The following is a 19,903-nucleotide window of genomic DNA, read 5'->3' as shown; positions in this document are numbered from 1 at the left end:
TGGTCAGTAAAAAAGACAAAAAGGAAAAAAAAAAAAAAAAGAAATCAACCAATTAGCCAAAAAGAAAATTCAATGAAACCAAAAGCTATTTCTTTGAGATCAATAAAATTGCTAAAACTCTAGTAAGACTGATCATCAAAAAGAGAGGGGCACAAATTACTAATATCACTAAAAATTCTACAGATGTTTAAAAGATGATGATGGAATATTATGAACAACTTTATGCCAATAAATTTAACACCCAGGTGAAATGAACAAATTCTTTCAAACACACAATATATCAAAGCTCATTCAAGAATAGATAACCTGGATATATCTATTAAGTAAGTTTAAAATCTAGTTACCAGCCTTCTCATAAAGAGAAGTCCAGGCCTAGACAGCTTTATTGATGAAGTCCACCAAACACACAGGGAAGAAGTAACCAGGTCTACACAAACTCCTCCCCCGAGAGGAAGAGAGAACACTTCCCCCTCACCCTGCCATAGTAAGTTTAAAATCTAGTTACCAGCCTTCTCATAAAGAGAAGTCCAGGCCTAGACAGCTTTGTTGATGAAGTCCACCAAACACACAGGGAAGAAGTAACCAGGTCTACACAAACTCCTCCCCCGAGAGGAAGAGAGAACACTTCCCCGTCACCCTGCCACTGGGTACAATGACCCCCTTCCAGGCAAAGTCTTCTGATTGCATCACAGTTACTTTGCACTGTGCTCATGTGTTCATGCATGTGTGTGTGCACATGTGCAGTGTCCCCAATTGGCATTGCCCCAATACCAATACCAAAAACCTTACAAGACATCTACAGACAATATCCCTTGTGAACTGAGACACACAAGTTCTCAGCAAAATTTTAGCAAACCAAGTCCAACAATATACAAAAAGAAAAATACTACATGACCAAGTGGGGTTCACTCAGGAATACAAAGTTTAACATTTGAAAAATCGATCCATATAATTCATCATATTAAGAGACTAAAGAAGGAAAAACCACATGATCCTATCGAAAGATGTATCAAAAAAGCATTTGACCAAATTCAACATCCACTCATGTTAAAAGCTCTCCGGTCTAATAAAGGACACCTACAGAAACCTGCCGCTGACATCACACTTGACAGGGAAAGACAACATATTTCTCCTAAGTTTGGAGCAAAGCAAGGAAAGCCCACTCTTCCGACTTCTATGACACACTGTACGGGATGTGTCAGCCAGTGCAATCAGGCAAGAAAAAGAAATAAACAGGCATCCACATCAGCAAAGAAGAGTAAGATTGTCTTCATTTGCAGACAACATGATCGTCCATGGAATGCACAAAAAACGACTAGAACTGATAAGGTTGCAGGATACAAGACGAATTTGCCAGAATGAACTGCTGTTCTAAACCAGAAATTAAAATTAACAAAGAGATACCATTGACAATAGAATATGAAATCCTTAGGTATCTGACAAAAGAGGTGCAAGGCCTATACACCAAAAACTATGAAACATCTGGCAGAAACTGAAGATCTAGATGAATGGAGAGACATATGATGCTCACAGATCAGAAGATTCAACAGGGCTAAGACGTCAATTCTCCCCAAGCTGATCTTTAGGTTCAATGCAACCCCTAACAAAACTCCACCAGATTGTTTGGTAAAAATTGGCAAGCAGCTTCTAAACTTGATATGGAAATTCAAAGGACCAAGAATAACCAGAACGACTTGAAAAGGGGAAACAAAGCTGGATGAATTGTCTTAACATTTCAGGCCTTACTATAAAGCTACAGTAACCAAGGCAGTGTGGTATTGGCAAAAAAGACTCACTAACAGGTCAAAGAAAGCACAGAAAGAGACCCACACTTTCACAGCAAATTGAATTTTTGAAAAGGTGTCAAGGCGATTCAGTGGGTAAAGCGTACTCTTTCCAACAAAAGTCACTGGAATGATTAGACACCCACATGAGAAAATAGGAACCTCAACCCATACTTTAAGTGACATATTAACTCAAAATGCATCACAGACCTAAATGTAAGCACTAAAACTATTACGCTACGAGAAGAAAATCTTAGTGATCATGTTTCTGGTAAAGATCTCTTAAATACGACATAAAAGGCAAGAAAAGTGTTTGCAAAGGCAATACGTTTGATTTCATAAAATTGAAAACTTCTGTTCTTTAAAAGATACTGCTAAATAATGAGAAAGAAAGCCACAGAGTGGGATGAAGTATTTATAAAACACATATTCATGCGACCAGAATAGACAAAGAACATTAGAACATTTACAATTCAATAAGAAGACAATGTGATTTTAAAATAGGTGAGAGATTAGGGGAAAAAGAAACACAAAAAAACCCACTTCACCCAAGATGTTATATGGATGTCAATTAAACATTTGAAAAGATGCTCAACATTATTCATCATTAAGAAACAAAATTAAAACCACAGTGAGACACCACGCCCACCTGTTCTACTGGCTACACTAGAAGGACTGAGCACGCCAAGTGCTGGGGAGGACGTGGTGGTGCTGAGCTCTTAGGCTTGCTCGGGCGCAGGTCAGATGGCGCGGCCACTCTGGGACACAGCGTGTCAATCTCTTAAATAGATAAACACACACCGATCATATTATCCGGCCATTCTGTTCCTACGTATTTATCCACAAGAAAGGAGATAAAAGTCCTTACAAAGGCCTGTGCACAAATGTGGTCCATCAGCTCGTGAACGGATAAACAAGCCGCGACACAGCCACACGGCGCAACACTCAGCAACAAAAAAGAACAAGTGATCGCTACGTGCAACAACCTCAGAGGACCTGATGCAGAGTGATGGTGCCGAGCGAAGGGTCCAGACAAAGGAGCATGTGGTGCCCAGTTCCATTCACAGAAGACTCTAGCAAACGTGAACGGATCTACACTGCGAGAGGACAGATCGGTCGTCACCTCCTGAGCAGGGAGCAGGGGCGCAAGGACACTCTTGGGGGCGATGGGGTGGTTGCTCTCCTGACCGTGCTGATGATTTTGTGGTGAATACACATGTCAATGGTAGCGGATGGATGTCCCCCCAGATTCATCAAAGCTTGAATCGTGTCCCCCAAGTTTTATGTATTAGGAACTTGGTCCCCACGGTGACTGTTAAGAGGGTGGGAAATCCTATTTCGGTGATTGAAAGGTGGGGCCTTGAAGAGGTGATTGGATTGTAGGACCATGAGATAGCGAATGGATTAGAAATGGTGGCCAGAGACTGTTAAGAGGGTGGGAAATCCTATTTCGGTGATTGAAAGGTGGGGCCTTGAAGAGGTGACTGGATTGTAGGACCCTGCAGTAGTGAATGGATTAACAGTGGTGGTCAGGGGCGAGGTTCTGAGGGCTTTAAAAGGAGATGACATGAGAAGTTAGTCTCTCTCCGCTCCGTCATTTTCTGCCATGTGAGACCCCCTAGGTCACTGTCACCACCACCACGACCCTCACCAGGTGCATACCCTGGTCTTTGGACTTCCCAGCCTCAGAAACTGTAAGCAGTAAATTTCATCTTCCGATAAATTACCCAGTTCTGTGTATCTTATTGTAAGCGACAGACTAAAATGTCAGAGATGACATGAGAAGTTAGTCTCTCTCCGCTCCGTCATTTTCTGCCATGTGAGACCCCCTAGGTCACTGTCACCACCACCACGACCCTCACCAGGTGCATACCCTGGTCTTTGGACTTCCCAGCCTCAGAAACTGTAAGCAGTAAATTTCATCTTCCGATAAATTGCCCAGTTCTGTGTATCTTATTGTAAGCGACAGACTAAAATGTCAAGATTTATACAACCGTGTACTTTAATATGGCGGTCTATCATACACCCATTATCCCTCAGTAAAGATGAGTTTTCAAGTAAGCAGAATAAATAACCCTGAGGCTACAGTGATCCCTAACCCAGGTCCCTCCCATCCAACCAGCCCTCCCTGGGTGGGCGTCCAGGCCGTTCCCACACACTTCCCGTCACCTTCCCCACCCCACCCCACCCCACCCCGCCGGAAGGACAAGGCCACTGTCCACCAGTACCCTTTGGCCCTTGTGACCACTACCTCTGGACTGAGAACTTGGATACTTTATGGCCCACCCTCTCCCCGCTGGAGTCCCTGACATCACCTGCATTTGACACACCAGGACACTGAGGTCCAGAGAGAGTCGGTAATGTGCATGGACCCACCGGGCAGACTCAGGGGTCTGGACTCCCCCTGCCTCCCCACGTCTCTCTGGCAAGGCCCACGAGTCCTGCTGCCCTCCCTGGCTCCAAGGTCACGGACAGCCACGCCCGGCACAGCCCACAGCCTCCCAGGCCTACCCCACGCTAGAAGTCCTCACGCCTGCCCGTCCACTGCCAACCTTCACCAGAGAGGTACAGAGGCCTCCAGGGCCACCCCCAAATTCCCTCATGCGGGAACCAGCCACAGGACCCAGGGCCCCAGTGTCTGTGACTGGGGCTCTCTGAACACTGGGAGAAACTATAAATTCTTACAAACTCCTGGGATGAGAGAGCATTTTCCCAAGGTCCCAGAACTCTTAAGTGATCTAACAGATGTCCTCATTAAAAAAAAAAAAAAAATCACCTTGAGAGATGAAGAAAGAGACCTCGAACAAAAGGAGATTCTTTTGTGACAGTTCGGAGGATCCTAACAGTGGGACCAAGCCCTGCTCACGGGCACCCTGAAAACAGCAAGGTCGCCGTGGTTTTGTCCTTAATCCCAGACTTTTGTAGCAACTGCTGGGTGCAGGGACCTTGCTGGGTTGGCAACACTGAGAGCTGAATAACAACCGGACCCCAGCTCGGCCACGGCCCCAAGGACAGCAGCAACTGTCCCCCAGCCACCCCGAAGCACGGTCAGGGAGAAAGAGACACAGGCCCAGCGAAGCGATTTCACTGACACGAAGACGCCGCCCCTCCCCCAGCTCCCCACCAAACCCTGCTCTGAACCGCAAATTATTCTCAGCACATGGCGCTCGGAACTGACCAGATCGTCGCCCGCCAGGAAAAGCGCTGGCCTGCGCCGCCCTGCACACGCTTGACATTTTGTTCCCGTCCAAGCTTCCCGTGCTGACAGTTTCTGGATTAAATGTGAAAATGGAACGCAGCCCCAAGGGGGTCTCACTCCCTGCCGGCTGGGCTCCAGGGCTGATCGTGCTTGTAAGCACGTGTGCATGCAGACACGTGTACGAAACCATCGTGCACACGCACGTGAGCGTGCCCACACGGCTGCCTGTGAATGTCCACACGTGTGTCGGTGTGCGTGCCTGTGTGCGTCCACAAGTGTGTCCACACGTGTGTCGGTGTGCGTGCCTGTGTGCGTCCACACGCGTTTGTGCCTGTGTGCGTCCACAAGTGTGTCCACACGTGTTCGTGTCCACATGTGTGCCTGTGTATATCCACATGCGTCTGTGTCCACACGTGTTCGTGTCCACATGTGTGCCTGTGTATATCCACATGCGTCTGTGTCCACACGTGTGTCTATACCTGTGTATCCATACCTGTGACTCTGTGTGTCCACTCATGTGTGTCTGTGTGTCCATGTATATACACACGTGTCTGTGTGTACCTATGTGCCTGTCCACACAGGTGTGCTGTGTGCCTGTGCGTGCCTCTGCCTGCCCTCCTCTCAATTATGTGTCTGGCTGGATCAGGGAGTATTGGCCAAGTCTGGAAAACAGCACCCCTGACTCAAGCCATGCCAACTTGTTTTTCAGCACAAAGTACTTTTCTCAGTCCAATGGTGATGGGTCCACCTGAAAATCCAGATGTGACACCCTATGGCAAGGTTCCAGGCTGGGGGGGTCTCTGCCTCACAGCCACCACCCAAGGGAAAACAAAGCTGTGATGGTCAGAGGCCCAGAATGTGACTTCCCAAGTGGCCAGGAGCCCAGCCTGACCGTCCCTTGCAGCGGAGACCTGCATGTTTGGGGAGGAGAGCAGTGTCCCCAACTGCATGATCCTAAAGCCACTGGAAGGTCAAGTCTGTGCCTCGCAAGCCAGGCTGGAGCTGATGGGCCATGCTTCAGGAACGCTGGGCTGGCCTTGGGGTCAAGAGCATCTCCTGCCCAGCCATTGAGGAGGCTGCTGGTAGCCCCCAGCTCCAGGAGCCCCACCCGGCGTCCCTGGCCATCACATGGTTTTACAAGTGGGAGACAGAACATCTAATGAGAGGAGCAGCAGGCACTGGGCTCTGAGAGCAGCTCAGTGAAGCAGAGGGCTGGGGGACCTACGTGCATGGGCAGCGGCCCCTTGACCCCGGGAGGCTGCAATAAGCCCCCTTCCTCCCACCTGCGAAGTCACACAATGACACGCTTCAATGGTGCACAGCCGGGGCCTCTGGTTTTCGTTCTGTGTGACCCTGGGAGGCCAAGAACGTGCTTAGAACTCAGCTGAATGCTGTGCCCTGGGGGGATTGCTCTGGCACCTGCCCACCCCCCTCCCCAGACCCCTGCCCCACGAGGAGCCGCTCAGGCAGCCGCTTGTCTGGATGAACAGCAGGCAGACCCCAATGTGCTGTGCCCCACAGCATGAAGCCCCACTGGCTCATCCTATTATCCCCGACGACATCCCCCGCAGCCCCGGAGCCTGGACCCATGTGTAGTGCCAGCCTAGGGTTGCACCCGAGCCTGCCCGGCCTGGGCAGACCCATCCCATCGTGTTATGTCAGCTGTCACCCTGTGCATAAAACAAGGCACTCCAGCTGGCTGGGGTCAGACGTAAAAACAAGGACCCGACAAACCCCCCCCCCCCACAGCTACCCTGAACCAGAGACCCCCGCTGAATGTGGCACTTACTGACGAGGTTCTCTCCAGCCCTCAGGCAGAGCATAAAGGAAACACCTGTCCCCACAGCCAGCCGGCACATTCTAATCCCACTAAACCTCGAATGGAGAGGCCCGGGGGCCCCACAGCGGACACCCCCCACCAAGGTCTGACTTTTGTCCCGGGCCTCAGGGAAGACAGGATGGGGAAGGTGGAGAGAAAACTTAAGAACCAGCCCAGGAGAGCCAAGAAGCCAAGGCCACCCTTCACAGGGACACATCTCCCCGGAGAACAAAACACATGGGGACCCTCCTCTGCACAGCCGGGGCACCTATGAAGATGGCCCGTCCCCCAGTCCCTGTACAGCTGGCACCTTCCAGAAGGGCAGGACACCCCTGTCCTAGGAAGGCCCTTCCTGACAACGGGGGAGCCCCATGGTACCCCCATTCCAAGCAGAGCCAGTGGGCACCTCTAGACTCAGCCCCAACTGTGCCTACACCTGAACTGGGGCAGCGCTGTCCCTGTCACCAACCTAGAGTCAAATCATCTCAATTTCTGAAAAGGAGAAAGAAACAGACAGGGCGTCGGGGCTGACCTGGAGCCCAGGCACGCCACACAGGCACACCATGTGTCAGGAGGGGCTTGGCAGGCTGCTGAGCAGGCGCCAGGTGGGCTCAGCTGCCTGGTTTCCTCCAGCCCCTGAGGGAGACGGGACTGTCCCAGCCCCCCTTTCCCACGCCCTTGACCAGCAGGAAGGTCCACCCACCCGCCTCCCTCCAGGGGCCTGGGGACTTGGTGGGCCAGCTTCCAGGAAGGTGGGTCTGGGAGGCCCTCACTGTGGCCCACAGAGGCCAGGCGCGGCAAGGCCTCCACCCACCTCCTCAGCTCCCAGGACTGGACACGGTGCTGGTGTCAGCACAGGGTCAGCACACCCAGAATGTGTCGAGCATGGGGACATGGGAGGCCCTGCTACAGCCCAGGGCCTCTCACCAGGGCTCCTGCAAGGACGCCGCAGGTCCCGCCATGTACCCAGAGAAGAAGACTGTTCCCCCCTCTACTCCATATTCAAAAAAATCATACATTTTAATAGCTTGAAAGCAGGAAAGGCAATGAAAACAAGCTGTTACAGCCCCAGACTCTGGTGGCTCAACAGAGCCAGGGGCCAGGGAGCCCGGGGTCCCAGGGCCTGCGAGCTGAGCCTGGACCTGGCCATTACAGTGTCTCCTGGGGCTTGAGAGAACCGACAACAGGAATAAGCCAGGGCACCTCCCCTTCCTTCAGGGGGTGCAGGTGAAGCTCTTAAGGGCCCAGGTGGCACCTAGGGGAGACTGGGAGGGGGTGCTAGACAGGGAGCAGCGAGACAGCCTGCAGCCCAGACACCCACAGTGGCCCACGACCCCCTCCTGCCCCTGCCCGACCCTGCAGAGCGTCCCCCGCCCCTCCCCAGGCCCCTCCGATCCAGGTGGGGGCTGCTGTCTTCCATCAGCACAGCCTGCCCGGGGGACAGACACCCCCGGCAGTTCTCACAAACCACTTGGACAGGATCGGGTTACGTGTTTTTCGGGAAGGTTTTAAAAATCTTGTGCAGTTTCCTCTACCTCCTGCCCCAGGCCCCTCACCACCCCCGCCCCCCATCTTGTTCTGAACAAACTTGATATATGTGACAATCCCGGCCCGCAACAGATAACGGGGGCCGGGTGTCGGCTTCACAGAGGGAGTCTTTGTTGCAGAGAGGATCCGCCTAGGACCCCTCCACACACAAGGCCCCGGTGTACTCGGGAATGTTCCGGTGGCAGCCATGGATTCCCGTTTTCACGGCTCTCCGCAGCACACAGACCCGGCATAAAGGAATGTCAGCTGTCGTCCTCCCGAGCAGCTGCCTCGGGGCAGGAACGCGGCCAATCCAAACCCTGTAAACCCCAATCGGGGACAGGGGACCGGTTGCGGCGTAAACAACATCCCAGGCGGTGGAGACGGCCCGGCCCGCTCGCTGCCTCCACCCTGGGCCCCAGCCCCGGCCGCCCTGGGCCCCACGGAGGGGCCTGCGAGCTGGCCAGCACTCGGAGCCAGGGGACTGTCCCCAGGCCAAGCAGGCCAGAACCATGTGACTACAACATGCAGTAAGACATGGGACAAAAACCAGCTACACAAGTGACGAAACCTGAGGCAGACTGTGGGTCAGACAGAAGTGTCCCATCAGGGTCTCACAGGAGAAGCCCCTCGTTGAGGAGAGACACGCTGGCTTTTTAGGGATAAAGGGACACACTGTCTCCAACAAAAAACCCATGTGGGCACATTCACGGAGAGCAGGAGGAAACAGAGACGTGAACGGGGCGCAAAGAAACAACTGGTTGACCTGGCAAAGGGTGTCTGGGAGCTGCGTGTCCCACCGACTACCCTGTACATGTGAGAGTCACCCCAAATTTTAAAAACCTAAAAAGAGAGAGACTGTCCACCCAAAGGGCCGTGGAGACACCAGAGTGTTCTTTCTACAAACAAAACAGAAAGAGCTCCGAGCCCCCACCCGGCCTCCCTCTTCCTGGAATTCATGGGTCTGATCGGTGGTGGATGAGAAAGTCCTTTATGAGCCACAGCCCATGAGGACGGTAACTTCTACCTCCGTGGAGAGGAAGGCTGGTGAGCTAGGAGTCTCCCGGCCACTCAGCATGGCAGGAAATTTCTAGAACCCCATCCAGGCCCACGAGCCACAGGCCCAGGTGAGGGACTCCCTCCTGCACAGCCTCGAGTCTGAGGATCTGCGCTGGTTCCACTCGCTGGGCAGGGAGCAGGACCGGCCTGTGCTAAGCTCCAGCCACGCTCTTACCCACGTGGCCGGGCGTGTGGCCCCCCTCATCCTGCAGAGCACGCGCTGCAAGGGGGAGCCTGGAGGCACACAGGAGGAGTCCCCTGGTTGTCCGCCGCTGCCCACGGTGGGCGCAGACGGCCTCTAGGGAATGGCAGCACTCTGTGGTCTTGTCCAAAATAGCCCCAAAGGGAAGGTCGACCCCATGCCCATCGCAGCCACCTCGGAAAGGGGAAGTTTAGATAGAAGTGTGGAGGCAGGGGCCTGACCAGGGTCCGCAGAGAGCACTGGCCACCTCGCCCTCTCACACACAGAATGATGGACAGGGACACTTTTAGGAACTTCTCTGGCCAGCACTGAAGGGAGAGAGACTCGTGCAAAGGTCTGAAAACCCAGTGAGCAGGCGGGGCACGGGGCTGCCCAGGACCAGACATGGCGGGCCAGGGTCAGGGACCTCAACAGCTTTGACTCCTGTCCTTGGTGGTCCTTACAGACCACACAAGTCTCCAGAGGGTCAGCTGAGTCACTCCTTCTGTACCCTGTGGGGTGGTGGTTTCTAATCCCACCTGGTGGCTTCTGAGACTTTGTTCTCGAGAGTCACACCCAGAGCGCCCCCAGACAGACACTCCGGTCCAGCCCCTTCTCCACCTACCCCAGCCTCAGCCCTGAACCACCACATCCACCTTCACCACCGCCAGCTGGAGCTTTATGTCCCTCCACCCCGAGCAGGCCCCATGAGCTGCTGGGGCCGTGCACAGAGTTGCAGCTCCACGCCTGTCAGTCATCCAAGCCCAGATCAGACCACGACTCAGGCACCAGCCCCCACATACAGGGGCCCTGGGTTGAGGGTCCTGGGGGTGCAAATCTGAAGCATGGAGGGTGTTCTCCCTCCGTGAGCCCACACCTTATTTGTACAGAGTCTGGCACACAGTAGGTGCTTAATAAATATTTTCTGGCTAAACAAATGTAGGAGAAAAAACAACCAGGGAGGTGCTGGTAGGACTGTACTCCGGAGCAGCACATCAGAAAAGGCTCAGACGCGGGAACCAGTCTCTCCTGGAGGCCCCCGTGGGCCTGGAGGAGACGAACAAGCTCACGGTCCTGCCATGGGGAGATGTCGTCTTCCCAGAGTACCGAGGAACTAGAGGAGGGAGCAGGAAGGTGTCCCCCAAGCCACCGTCTGGCACGGGGCTTTGTCAGATGCACAGGAGCTCCCCGAGCAGGCAGCAGCAGTGGAGGGAATCAGACCTTGGGGTTTGTTAATGAAAAACCCGGACCACTCACTGGTCCCCTGACCTTCGGCAGAAGTGACTTAACCTCTGCAAGTCTCCTTCCCTCAGCTGCAAACAAGACTCTTCAGGGAAAGGAGCAGAACGTGTGCACACAGGCTTTTGGCAAATGGCAGCCGCTGGCGCTGCCACCACCACAAATACTGTTCCCAGCATTAAAGGGTGTGGACGGCAGATGCTGGAAACACACGGGTCTGCAGGGGCCGTGCTGAGTGTGGACGGGGGCCTGGGGGCCAAGGGCAGAGCCTGTGTTACAGAAACAAGGGGGACGCACCCAGGCTGCTGGGGGGGCCCGTGGAGTCCCCAAGGGGTCTCATTTTGCTATTGGGAAACTGAGGCCCAGAGAACGAAGGGCCTCGCCCTGTGTGGAAGGGGGAACAGAAGCCCAGGCAGTGGAGGATCCAGCTGGCGGGAGGGGGGGTCACCGGCGGGGCCGAGGGAGCCTCGGCAGGAGGGGAGGAAGCCGCGAGAGATGACCTCATCCCCCAGGCCTCCGGGGCCGCCGCTCACGGGTTTCTTAACCACAGGCATCGAAGGACAATTCCCTGGTATGTTCCCCACCAGAAGGCACGAAACACGCCGTGTTTGTGTTGTGCTTTTGAGGGCCTCTCTCTTTGTGTGGGATTTTAAATAGAAAAAAAGCTGTGATTTTGGAGACAAAAACCAGCCCCTCACCTGGGCCAGGCCGGGGTCTCTTACTGCAGAGAGCAGGGGAGGGGTGGTTTCTGCCAGCAGCAGGCCTCGGAGGGAAACAGAAGATCCACCCAGCCGGGGACTCACTCAGGGGCGAGCGCGCACAGGGACACGCGGGCACACGTGGACACGCGGGCACGCGGTGATACTCACGAGCAGACTGCAGGGACACGTGCGCACACGCACACACGCAGCCTCCTCTGAGCTCAGAACCAGGTCGCAGCCGTCTGTGCACCCCAAGAAGTGGCCCCCCTCCCCGGGCAGCCACAAACAAGCCTCAGTGCCCAGCACATCTCAAATGCGCCCCTTCACAGTCCTGGCTGGACCCCCGGTGAGATGAGATTCCTCCCAAAATGGCTTTTTCAGGCCCACCAAATATCCCTGGTTCAGCAGAATGCTTAATCCCTCCGAGGCCGCCCTGGGGTTTCCTTAGACCGAGCTGAGATAACAGCTTTCTGGCACCAGAAAAGCTGGGGTATGCAAGAGAGGAAAAAATACGGGCTCTCTGGGGAAACACAGCATTGAAAGACTTTTTTTTCCACTCTTTAAACATCGTGCTCTCAGAATCCCGCGCGCGGAGCCCACGCCCAGCCCCTCTGGTATCCCCAAGCCTGTGGTTTGGGCTCCTGGCGCTCAGCACTCCTGGGCCAGAGCCAGCAGCACCCGAATTGCACGTGACAAGAGCGCCCCCTGGTGTCCCTGCGGCAGAGGCTGGCCACGTCCCCACCAGCTCCGGGGTCTGCAAACACCTCTGTCCCCTTCTAAAAGCCCACCCTCTCCCACCCGCACCCACACACCTCTCCCTCCACCTGGGCCAACACCTGTCCTCAACCTTCGAGGACTGAGGTCTCTGGAACCCACTGTCACGTCCTTCCCCAGGAAGCCCTGCGGTCACACCCCTCCACCACAGTCCCCTCTCAGGGTCCCACACACCCCTTCCTGGCCGTACCTCGGATGAACCTGCCCATCTGCCCTTGAGGCTGGACCGGTGACTGCCTCACTCCCCGCTGTACCCTAACGTCCCCCTGTGGCCATGTCTCTTGCATATCAGGTGGGCACAGCCAGCTCTGACCTGCCTTGACGGATCAGCCTCCACAAGGAGCTGGGGAACGGCTTGGAAATCTGGCAAGGCCGATTGGGAAGGGAAGGTCTCAGGCTGTCTCTCACCCCCACCATTTTACAGGTGAGGAAACTGAGGCTCGGGACCACACAGCAACTTGAGTGTCCCTGTAGGGCAGCTCATGGGCTTGAAAGGGGGGGGGGGGTCCCAAGCCTAGAGTGCCAAGCTGGCCAAAGGGCTCCTGCCCCCCAGGACTGTGGAACCCAGCAAGGGAGACAGAAAGCTCTCAAGCCCACTTGCAGAGTCCCCATCGCACCCAGACTGCCGAGGGGGAGGGACGGGCAGGTCGAGAGGGCACTGAAGGGACGATGGCCAAGCCCAGGCCTGAAACCCACCAGGGAGGCAGTCCTGTGACACGCCAGAGCAACAGCCAGGCCAAGGGCAGAGTACATGCAAAGGCCCGGGGCAGCTGGGAGCGTAAACACGCCCGGAATGAGTGAGCGGGGCACGGGGTGGCGGGCGCCAGCATGTGTGGCCGTGAGAGATGGTGGAGTTTATCTCAAATGCCACAGGGAGCTTCTGGAATGATCAGACTTTGAGAAACCCCCGCCGGCTACTGTGTGGACAGGGCCCTGAGGGCGGCAGGGAGGCGGGTGTCGGGGAACGGGGCAGAGGGAGGTGGCCGTGGTCTCTGCCACTTCTGAGACTGGGACCACAGCGGGCAGAGGGCTCTCTGCTCAGGGCTGGGCACCCCTGCCCCCAGGCAGGGGAGCTGCTTCGGTGGCACAGCCATCCCCAACCAGTGTGCGCGGGGAGGTGAAGGACGGCGACCGGGCCCGGCCATGCTGAGCGCAGCCTCGTGGCTGCAGTACAAACTGTGGCCGCAGTTCAGAGAATGGCCACCAGGTGGTACGAGGGCCCCAGAGATGCGGGACTGGGGCGGGGGGACAGAGGAGGGAGAAAGGAGCCCTCAGCCACACACTCCCCGGCTCCCGGGCTGCACCTCGGCACCCCACCATGAAATCTGGGGACAGGGAGCTCATCTCCCCGTAAGACACGCTGCCTAGCCTAGTTTGTTCTCTGTCACTGTGCCTGGTTCATACTCTGAATGCAGGTGCCCTGGGAGCCCACCACCACGGTGATTCCCGGGCTGCAAATGGTCACACAAAGAGCTTAGGGCAAGTCCGTGAGGGTGCGTGGGCCAGGCCTCACCAGGAGGTGGGGACAAGGCTCTGCCCGAGACCCACACTGAGGACCTGGGAAGTCGGGACCTGAGCTTGGGACCCTCAGTGCTGACAGCCCCAGCAGATGCAGGGCCCAGGCGGGGGCACCTGGGAGGGCCTCACGTCCACTCCGGGAGTTCCACGTTCTTGGAGCCCTTTAAAGCCCGAGTGAACCCCCAGTAGCTGAGGAACTTACCCAAGTCACCTGGGGACAAGGGGCTGAGCATCCCATGAGGAACAGAAGAGGCAGCTCACGGGCTCACGCACAGCCACATGAACACAGGTACACACACACAGGTACACACACATACAGGAATGCATGCATGTATACAGCCACGCACGGAAGCACACGCACAGTGCACGTTCACGGGTCATGATACCACGTGCATACACATAGGGTCAGTACACATGTACACACTCAAATACGGCCACGTGTAACACCCACACATGCGCACACACATGTGCACGCCTGTTCACAGACGCACGCAGCCTCACACGGAGAGCTCCTGGGGGAATGTTCCATCTGCCAGCCTCTCGCAACCTGGGAACTTTCAGGCTCCTTGGTCCCAGGCCCTCCAGGGACAAGTCCTAGACCAGGGACCCACATGGACCCAGCCTGTGGGGGGCTGGCAGAGCAAACGCTCCCGCTGTGGGCAGACACTCCTCCCCGGGTGCCAGGTGGGTCAGGGCGTCCTCCCACAGGACACAGCCAGCGACTTGGCCAGGTGCCTCTCTGAGAGCTGGCTCTGGGGTGGGTGAGGAGGACAGGACGACCCTGGATGGGTGCTGGGGGGTGCCCCAGGCTCCTGGAATCTGCTCTGAGCAGGAGGGGAGATGTAAGTCTCAACCTGACAACGACGATGGCGCCACGATGAGACTGTCAGACCTGCCTCCCAGCAGGCACTCTGACAGAACATGAGCCATCGGAGGTCAGGGCCACCGACAGCAGCACCTCCACGAGCAGGAAGGACCCCAGCGAGTTCCACACCGTGTGTTTACTGACTGGCGCCCGCCCAGGAACCCAGAGGAACTGAGGGGAGAAGAGCCATGAGCAGGAACAACGCGCAGCCACGCGCAGCCGAAAAGCACAAGTCAGTGGCTTCCGTACACCCCAGGTCCCCAGAAAACATCCTGCAAGAGAAGCCCCCGTCTATGACAGCAACTAACAACAACTGATTATCCTCGGTAAAGTCTTAGGAATAAACATAACGAGAACTGTCCAAAACCTGCATGACCAACCATAGGAGCCTCCCGATAGACACACCGTGATCGTGGACACCCTGAGACATCAGTCTCCCCAAATTAACGCATCAGATGCCATCAGGTGCCTTTGTGGGGCTAGACGAGCTGACTGAAGTCCCCTGAGAAGAGCAAGGAAGCCCTGAACGAGAAGGGGGTGCACAGGCAGGAATCACCCGATGTCACGGCCTCCGGTGCTGGAGAACTAAATCAGCGTGGCCCCGGGGGACAGAGCAGAAAACCCCGACGCAGGTCTTCCTCCAGGTGCCTCGAACCGGGGAGAAAAGATGGCCTTGGAACAAGTGCCGTTGGCGTGACTGGAAGGCCGGGGACAGGTGCCCACAGCCCGCGCTCCATCCCGCTCGCTGGGAAATTCCCAGCACCCGGTGTCAGCGGCGCGAGCACACGCCTCAGCCCAGGCCGTGCTGGAACACCCCAGGGGGGATTCTTATGACCCCCGAGAGTGGGACACTCACCTGCGACTCCAAACCCAGAAGCAATGAAGGAAAGATAAAGCTGACTGCCTAAAGTAAGACGGCCCCCCCTCCCAGGGTCACCGCGAACAGACTCGGGGGCTGGGCTGGCCAGGAAGACACAACACCGATAAGCGTGACAGCAGCCCTCGTCGGCCCTGCTGAGGCTGGGACACAGGAAGCTGGGTCGGGTTCTCCCCTTTTGTAGATGTAGGGAACGTTCCACAATAAGACACAAAAACACACAAATGCGCAGAAACAGGAAGATGCGGGACACGGTCCTGCCGGGCCCCGCATGCCCGCCGCCATCTGCACTCAGGCAGCTTCCTTGGGGATCCCATGTGCCCCCCACATGGTGGGTGTCCCGCACCCCCACTGCTCAGCAGCCTCACAACCAGACCAACTTCAGGGTTTCCCATCAGACCGTGAGCCGGCCCCGTCCCACTCCCAGCGCCTGGCCCAGCATAAATGGTGCATGGGATCTGGAGACCCGGCCCCGGCCCTGTCTTGAGCGGCTCACAGCTGTCTGGGGGGCAGAGGGGTCCTCACATCCCACTCTCAGAGGGAGGGGCTCAGACAGGCTGCAAAGGCCAAGGAAGGCCAGGGCCGGGCGGCGGGAAATTCCGCCCGCTCTCCAATTGCCTCCTCAAGTGCTGGGACACGGGCACAAGGGCAGGCTGTCCCAGCCCTCACCCACCGGGAGGGAGATGCCCGGCACTCAGAGCCCGACCTCGGCCACAGGGAGGGCTGTGCACGCCGGGAGGTGCTGCTCACATGGTGGGGTGGCCAGGACAGTCCTACAAGAGGTGATACTGGGCTGAGAGCCCCTCAGGCAATGGAAAGGACCATCCAGTTGACTGGGGTGGGGGGACAGGGCCAGGACGCCTGCAGGCTCCATGTACCAGCCATAACCCAGGCGGGAGCCACCCAAACCCTGGGACTGCTGCATGCAGGTTTGGGCCAGCCCCCACTGGCCACGACACCGGCTCCATCATACCCACATCCTCCTGTCCTCTCTTCCTGGTCCCCTCCTCCAGGAAGCCCTCCCAGACCACCAGAGCCAGGCTCCTCTCATTTCTCAGCTCCCCCGGCTGTTGCACACACACCCTGAGTGGCCTGGTGAGTGTGGGGGCCAGGGAGGTAGCCACACCTCTAGCCCCAGCCCCCCAGTGTCAGGGCAGGGTGGCAGGGTCCTGTGCAGGGAGAAGCCACGAGCAGCTCTGCCCCACCCACTGGGCCGAGTCCCTGGGAGACGTGAGCCCCCAGGGCAGCTGTGACATCATGGTCACAGCCCTTAGGCGCCTACGTACCATCCAGAAGAGGGTCCCCGTGGCCAGGGTGACGTACTGCTCGATGGTGGAGAGCACGCTGAAGATGAGGCAGACCAGCACGATGAGGAAGCTGCAAGACAGGAGCACGGCGGTCAGCTCGCGGCCGGCCAGCCTCGGCTGCCCCCGACAGCCCCACCCCGGCGCCCAGGGCTGGAGGAGCCCCCACACCCCAGCCCCTCCCGGCGTGAGAACCTAAAGGGCTGTCAAAGCCCGCCGGCAGGGGCGGACACACAAAGGCCCCGTCCGTCCACAGGACAGGTGTCACCTGGCCACGGAAGGGAACGAACGCTGATCTGTGCTCCAGTGTGGATGGCCCTTGGAACCATCACATGGACACACCAGGCACAGAGGGCCACCTGTTGTGTGATCACGTCCACAAGCCAGATCCACAGAAGCAGGAAGCAGGCAGGGGTCGTGGGGGTCGAGGCGGGGGCGACTGCCGATGGCACAGGGTTTCCTCAGTGATTAAACGTTGCAGACTTAGCGATGGTGGCTGCATGACGCCCTGAATGTCCTGAGTGCCACCAAGATGCACATTTACACAGTGGACTGTGGTGTGCGGCCACGTCTCAATAAAGCTGCCTTACAAGGTGCTTCCAAAGAGCCGTCCAGGCCTCCAGACAGGAGTTCAGGACCCGGGGCAGGGGCTGGTGGTCTCAGCCCAGGAGCCACCCTGCCAGGCGGGAGCCCCGGGCCTGCAGGTGTCGCCAAGAGTCTGTGGCTCCCGGCAGGGCGTGGGCTGCTCCTCTGTGGTTTCGCTAACTGTCCCCAGGCCTGGAGGCCACAGCACACAGAACTCAGGAGAGGGAAGGTGCAGGGAGCCCCACCTAGGGGCCGGTGTTCCAGGTGCTGCCCCAAGTGCCCCGTCCACAGAGAGAACACAGAGGCTGCCTGCTCTGATCACCAGGAACCATAAAGATAAGGCAAAGCCTCCAGGGCCCCTCAGGCAAGCTTGTGGCCCTGGATATCACCAGGCCAAGGGGACCCCCGCCCTCTTCCTCCCTGGGGGAAACACTGTGGGGGTTCTAGGGACTCCAGGCACCCTCAGGGTGGGTTCTTGAGGACAGAATATCTAGGGAGCCCCATGGTCCCAGGGGTCATGGAAGACACAGACACAGAGGAAGCCATGTGCACAAACCCCAGGCCCATGGCACAGACCTATGTCCAGCATCCGGGAGCTCAGGCCTGGCCCTGCCCCTCCCCAAGACCTTACTGACCCAGAAGCTTGTAATCCATCCCCCCTGCATGTCCACCCCATAGCAGCTGGGGGGCCCCTTCGCCTCCCCCCACCAGCCCCCCACAGGCTCTGCCCTGCCCAGAACCCACCCCTCTCCTGTCCCTCCAACACAGACAGCCCAGCCCACCCTCCCAACATCCCAGGCCTCGGTTTCCCCATCAACACAAATCAGAGCCCATAGCCACTTCCTCACAGGGCCACAGAGGACAGCAGGGTGGCATGTCTCAGCAGGGACTAAGGACTCAAGACTAAGCCCATGAGCTTGCCCTGAAGCCTTGGACAAGCTCCAGAGCTCTCAGTGCCATCTCCTCCTGCAAAGATGTGGCAAAAGCCACCCACCCACAGGCCTGGACAGTAAAGCAAACCGCTCTGCCCAGCAATGGCAAGTGGTCCCAGGGGACTGACCGACTGCCCTCCAGTGCTTTGCAGATGCAACTCGAATCCCCACAAGACCCTGCCAGGCTATGTTGTTGCCACAACGTGTCATCAAATAGATGCCACAGGTGTGGGGAAACCGAGGCTCCAACAGTGCCCGAGGCCACTCTGAGGGAGAGCCGAGGCAGCAACTGCGGCTTCTCCACCCTCTTGTTCTCGGGGTGACAGTTGACCAGGTGCTGTTGCTGCTTGCAGCACCCCAGCTACGGAACAGAGAGCAGCCAACAGAGCCATCAGATCTGCGGAAAAAGGAGCCCACAGACCGGAGCAAGGGCTGCGAGAGGCGACATGTCCGCTGCAGCAGGGTGCACCTTGGTGTCCTGGCGTGCATCCGACCCTGTGCTGAGCTCAGGGGACACGTGAGCTCCAGGGGGTGGGGTCTCGGCCCTCAGGAGACTCTTGACAGTCTTGCCAAGGAGGGAAGGGGCTGGCTGGAGAAGACCCACAGGTACACGGGCCGGCCACTTCCAGCAGCCCTGGGCCACCCCCACAGAGCGTGCATGGGGCAGGTGTCCGCCCAAGTACCTGGACAGAGGTGCACAGGAAACCCCCATGCAGACAGAACCACTGCTGAGATGGATAACAGGGTGGAGGGGAGAGGGGAGGCCGACAGGGGCTGCCCAAGGATACCCCCAGCCACCCCCCAGGGGGAAGCCTGTTTTCCCTCGAGGGCAGGGAGCGTGGTGTTAACCCACAGCCACACGCAATGCTGTTTTCTAGCTCTGCTACGTTCTGAAGTCTAAACAGTTCTTCAAATATTTGAATACGCTGTGCTGGCCTCAGATAGAATCACAGAACAAAGTTTACTTTTATCTACTCCAGATTAAATGAGTTTTATCTTACCTTGTTATCTATTCCTGTCCTGGGCAGAGGTGGAGGCCTCAGAGATGCTGAGCCAGGCTCCCTGCCCTTGGGGAGCTCATGGCCTGGGGTGTCCATGCCCCCCACCCCTCTAACCCGTGGATCCGAGGTCAGGCAGTCACAGACCCCACTGCCCAAGTGCTGGGAAACTGAGGCCCAGGGAAAGGAAGAATCTTACAGGGAGTGGGAGGCAGGGCAGGCTGTGGGAAAGGAGACGCCGACCCCCCAAGAGGCCACATCTGCCCCGAATACCGCCCCACCCGAGTTTCCAGGAGGGCGTGTCTGGGGGGCCTTCAGGGAGGGGGAGTAGGCCGTACCCGGGGACAATGCCGTCCTTATTCCTCTTGGCAGCAACTTGTGCTTAGGAGCTATGACCGGGAGCACCAGGCCTGAGGGGCGTCCGGCAGGTTATGGGACATCATTTCAATATCTCAGCAGCCAGGTGCCCTGGAACATGCAGGAATGCAGGAGTCCAGCCAGCGCCCTGGCCCGAGCCCTGGCAGCAAGGGGGCAGGAGCAG

General features: G+C 57.2%; 1 protein-coding gene across 1 annotated transcript in view; it reads right to left on the bottom strand.

The window, feature by feature from the left end:
* KCNQ1 (potassium voltage-gated channel, KQT-like subfamily, member 1) overlaps window positions 1-19,903 on the bottom strand; it is a gene marked incomplete at its 3' end in the record, with an annotated part of 294,997 nt that overhangs the window by 216,328 nt on the left and 58,766 nt on the right. The window contains exon 3 of the mRNA XM_008576353.1: window positions 16,830-16,920. Coding sequence (XP_008574575.1) covers window positions 16,830-16,920 — 91 coding nt within the window. The remainder of the gene's footprint in view (window positions 1-16,829; window positions 16,921-19,903) is intronic.

This window comes from Galeopterus variegatus, unplaced genomic scaffold, assembly GCF_000696425.1.
Source record: "Galeopterus variegatus unplaced genomic scaffold, G_variegatus-3.0.2 Scaffold1336, whole genome shotgun sequence".
NCBI lineage: Eukaryota > Metazoa > Chordata > Mammalia > Dermoptera > Cynocephalidae > Galeopterus > Galeopterus variegatus.
The sequence above is the reverse complement of the archived record's forward strand: the minus strand, read 5'-3'. Positions and strand labels throughout refer to the sequence as shown.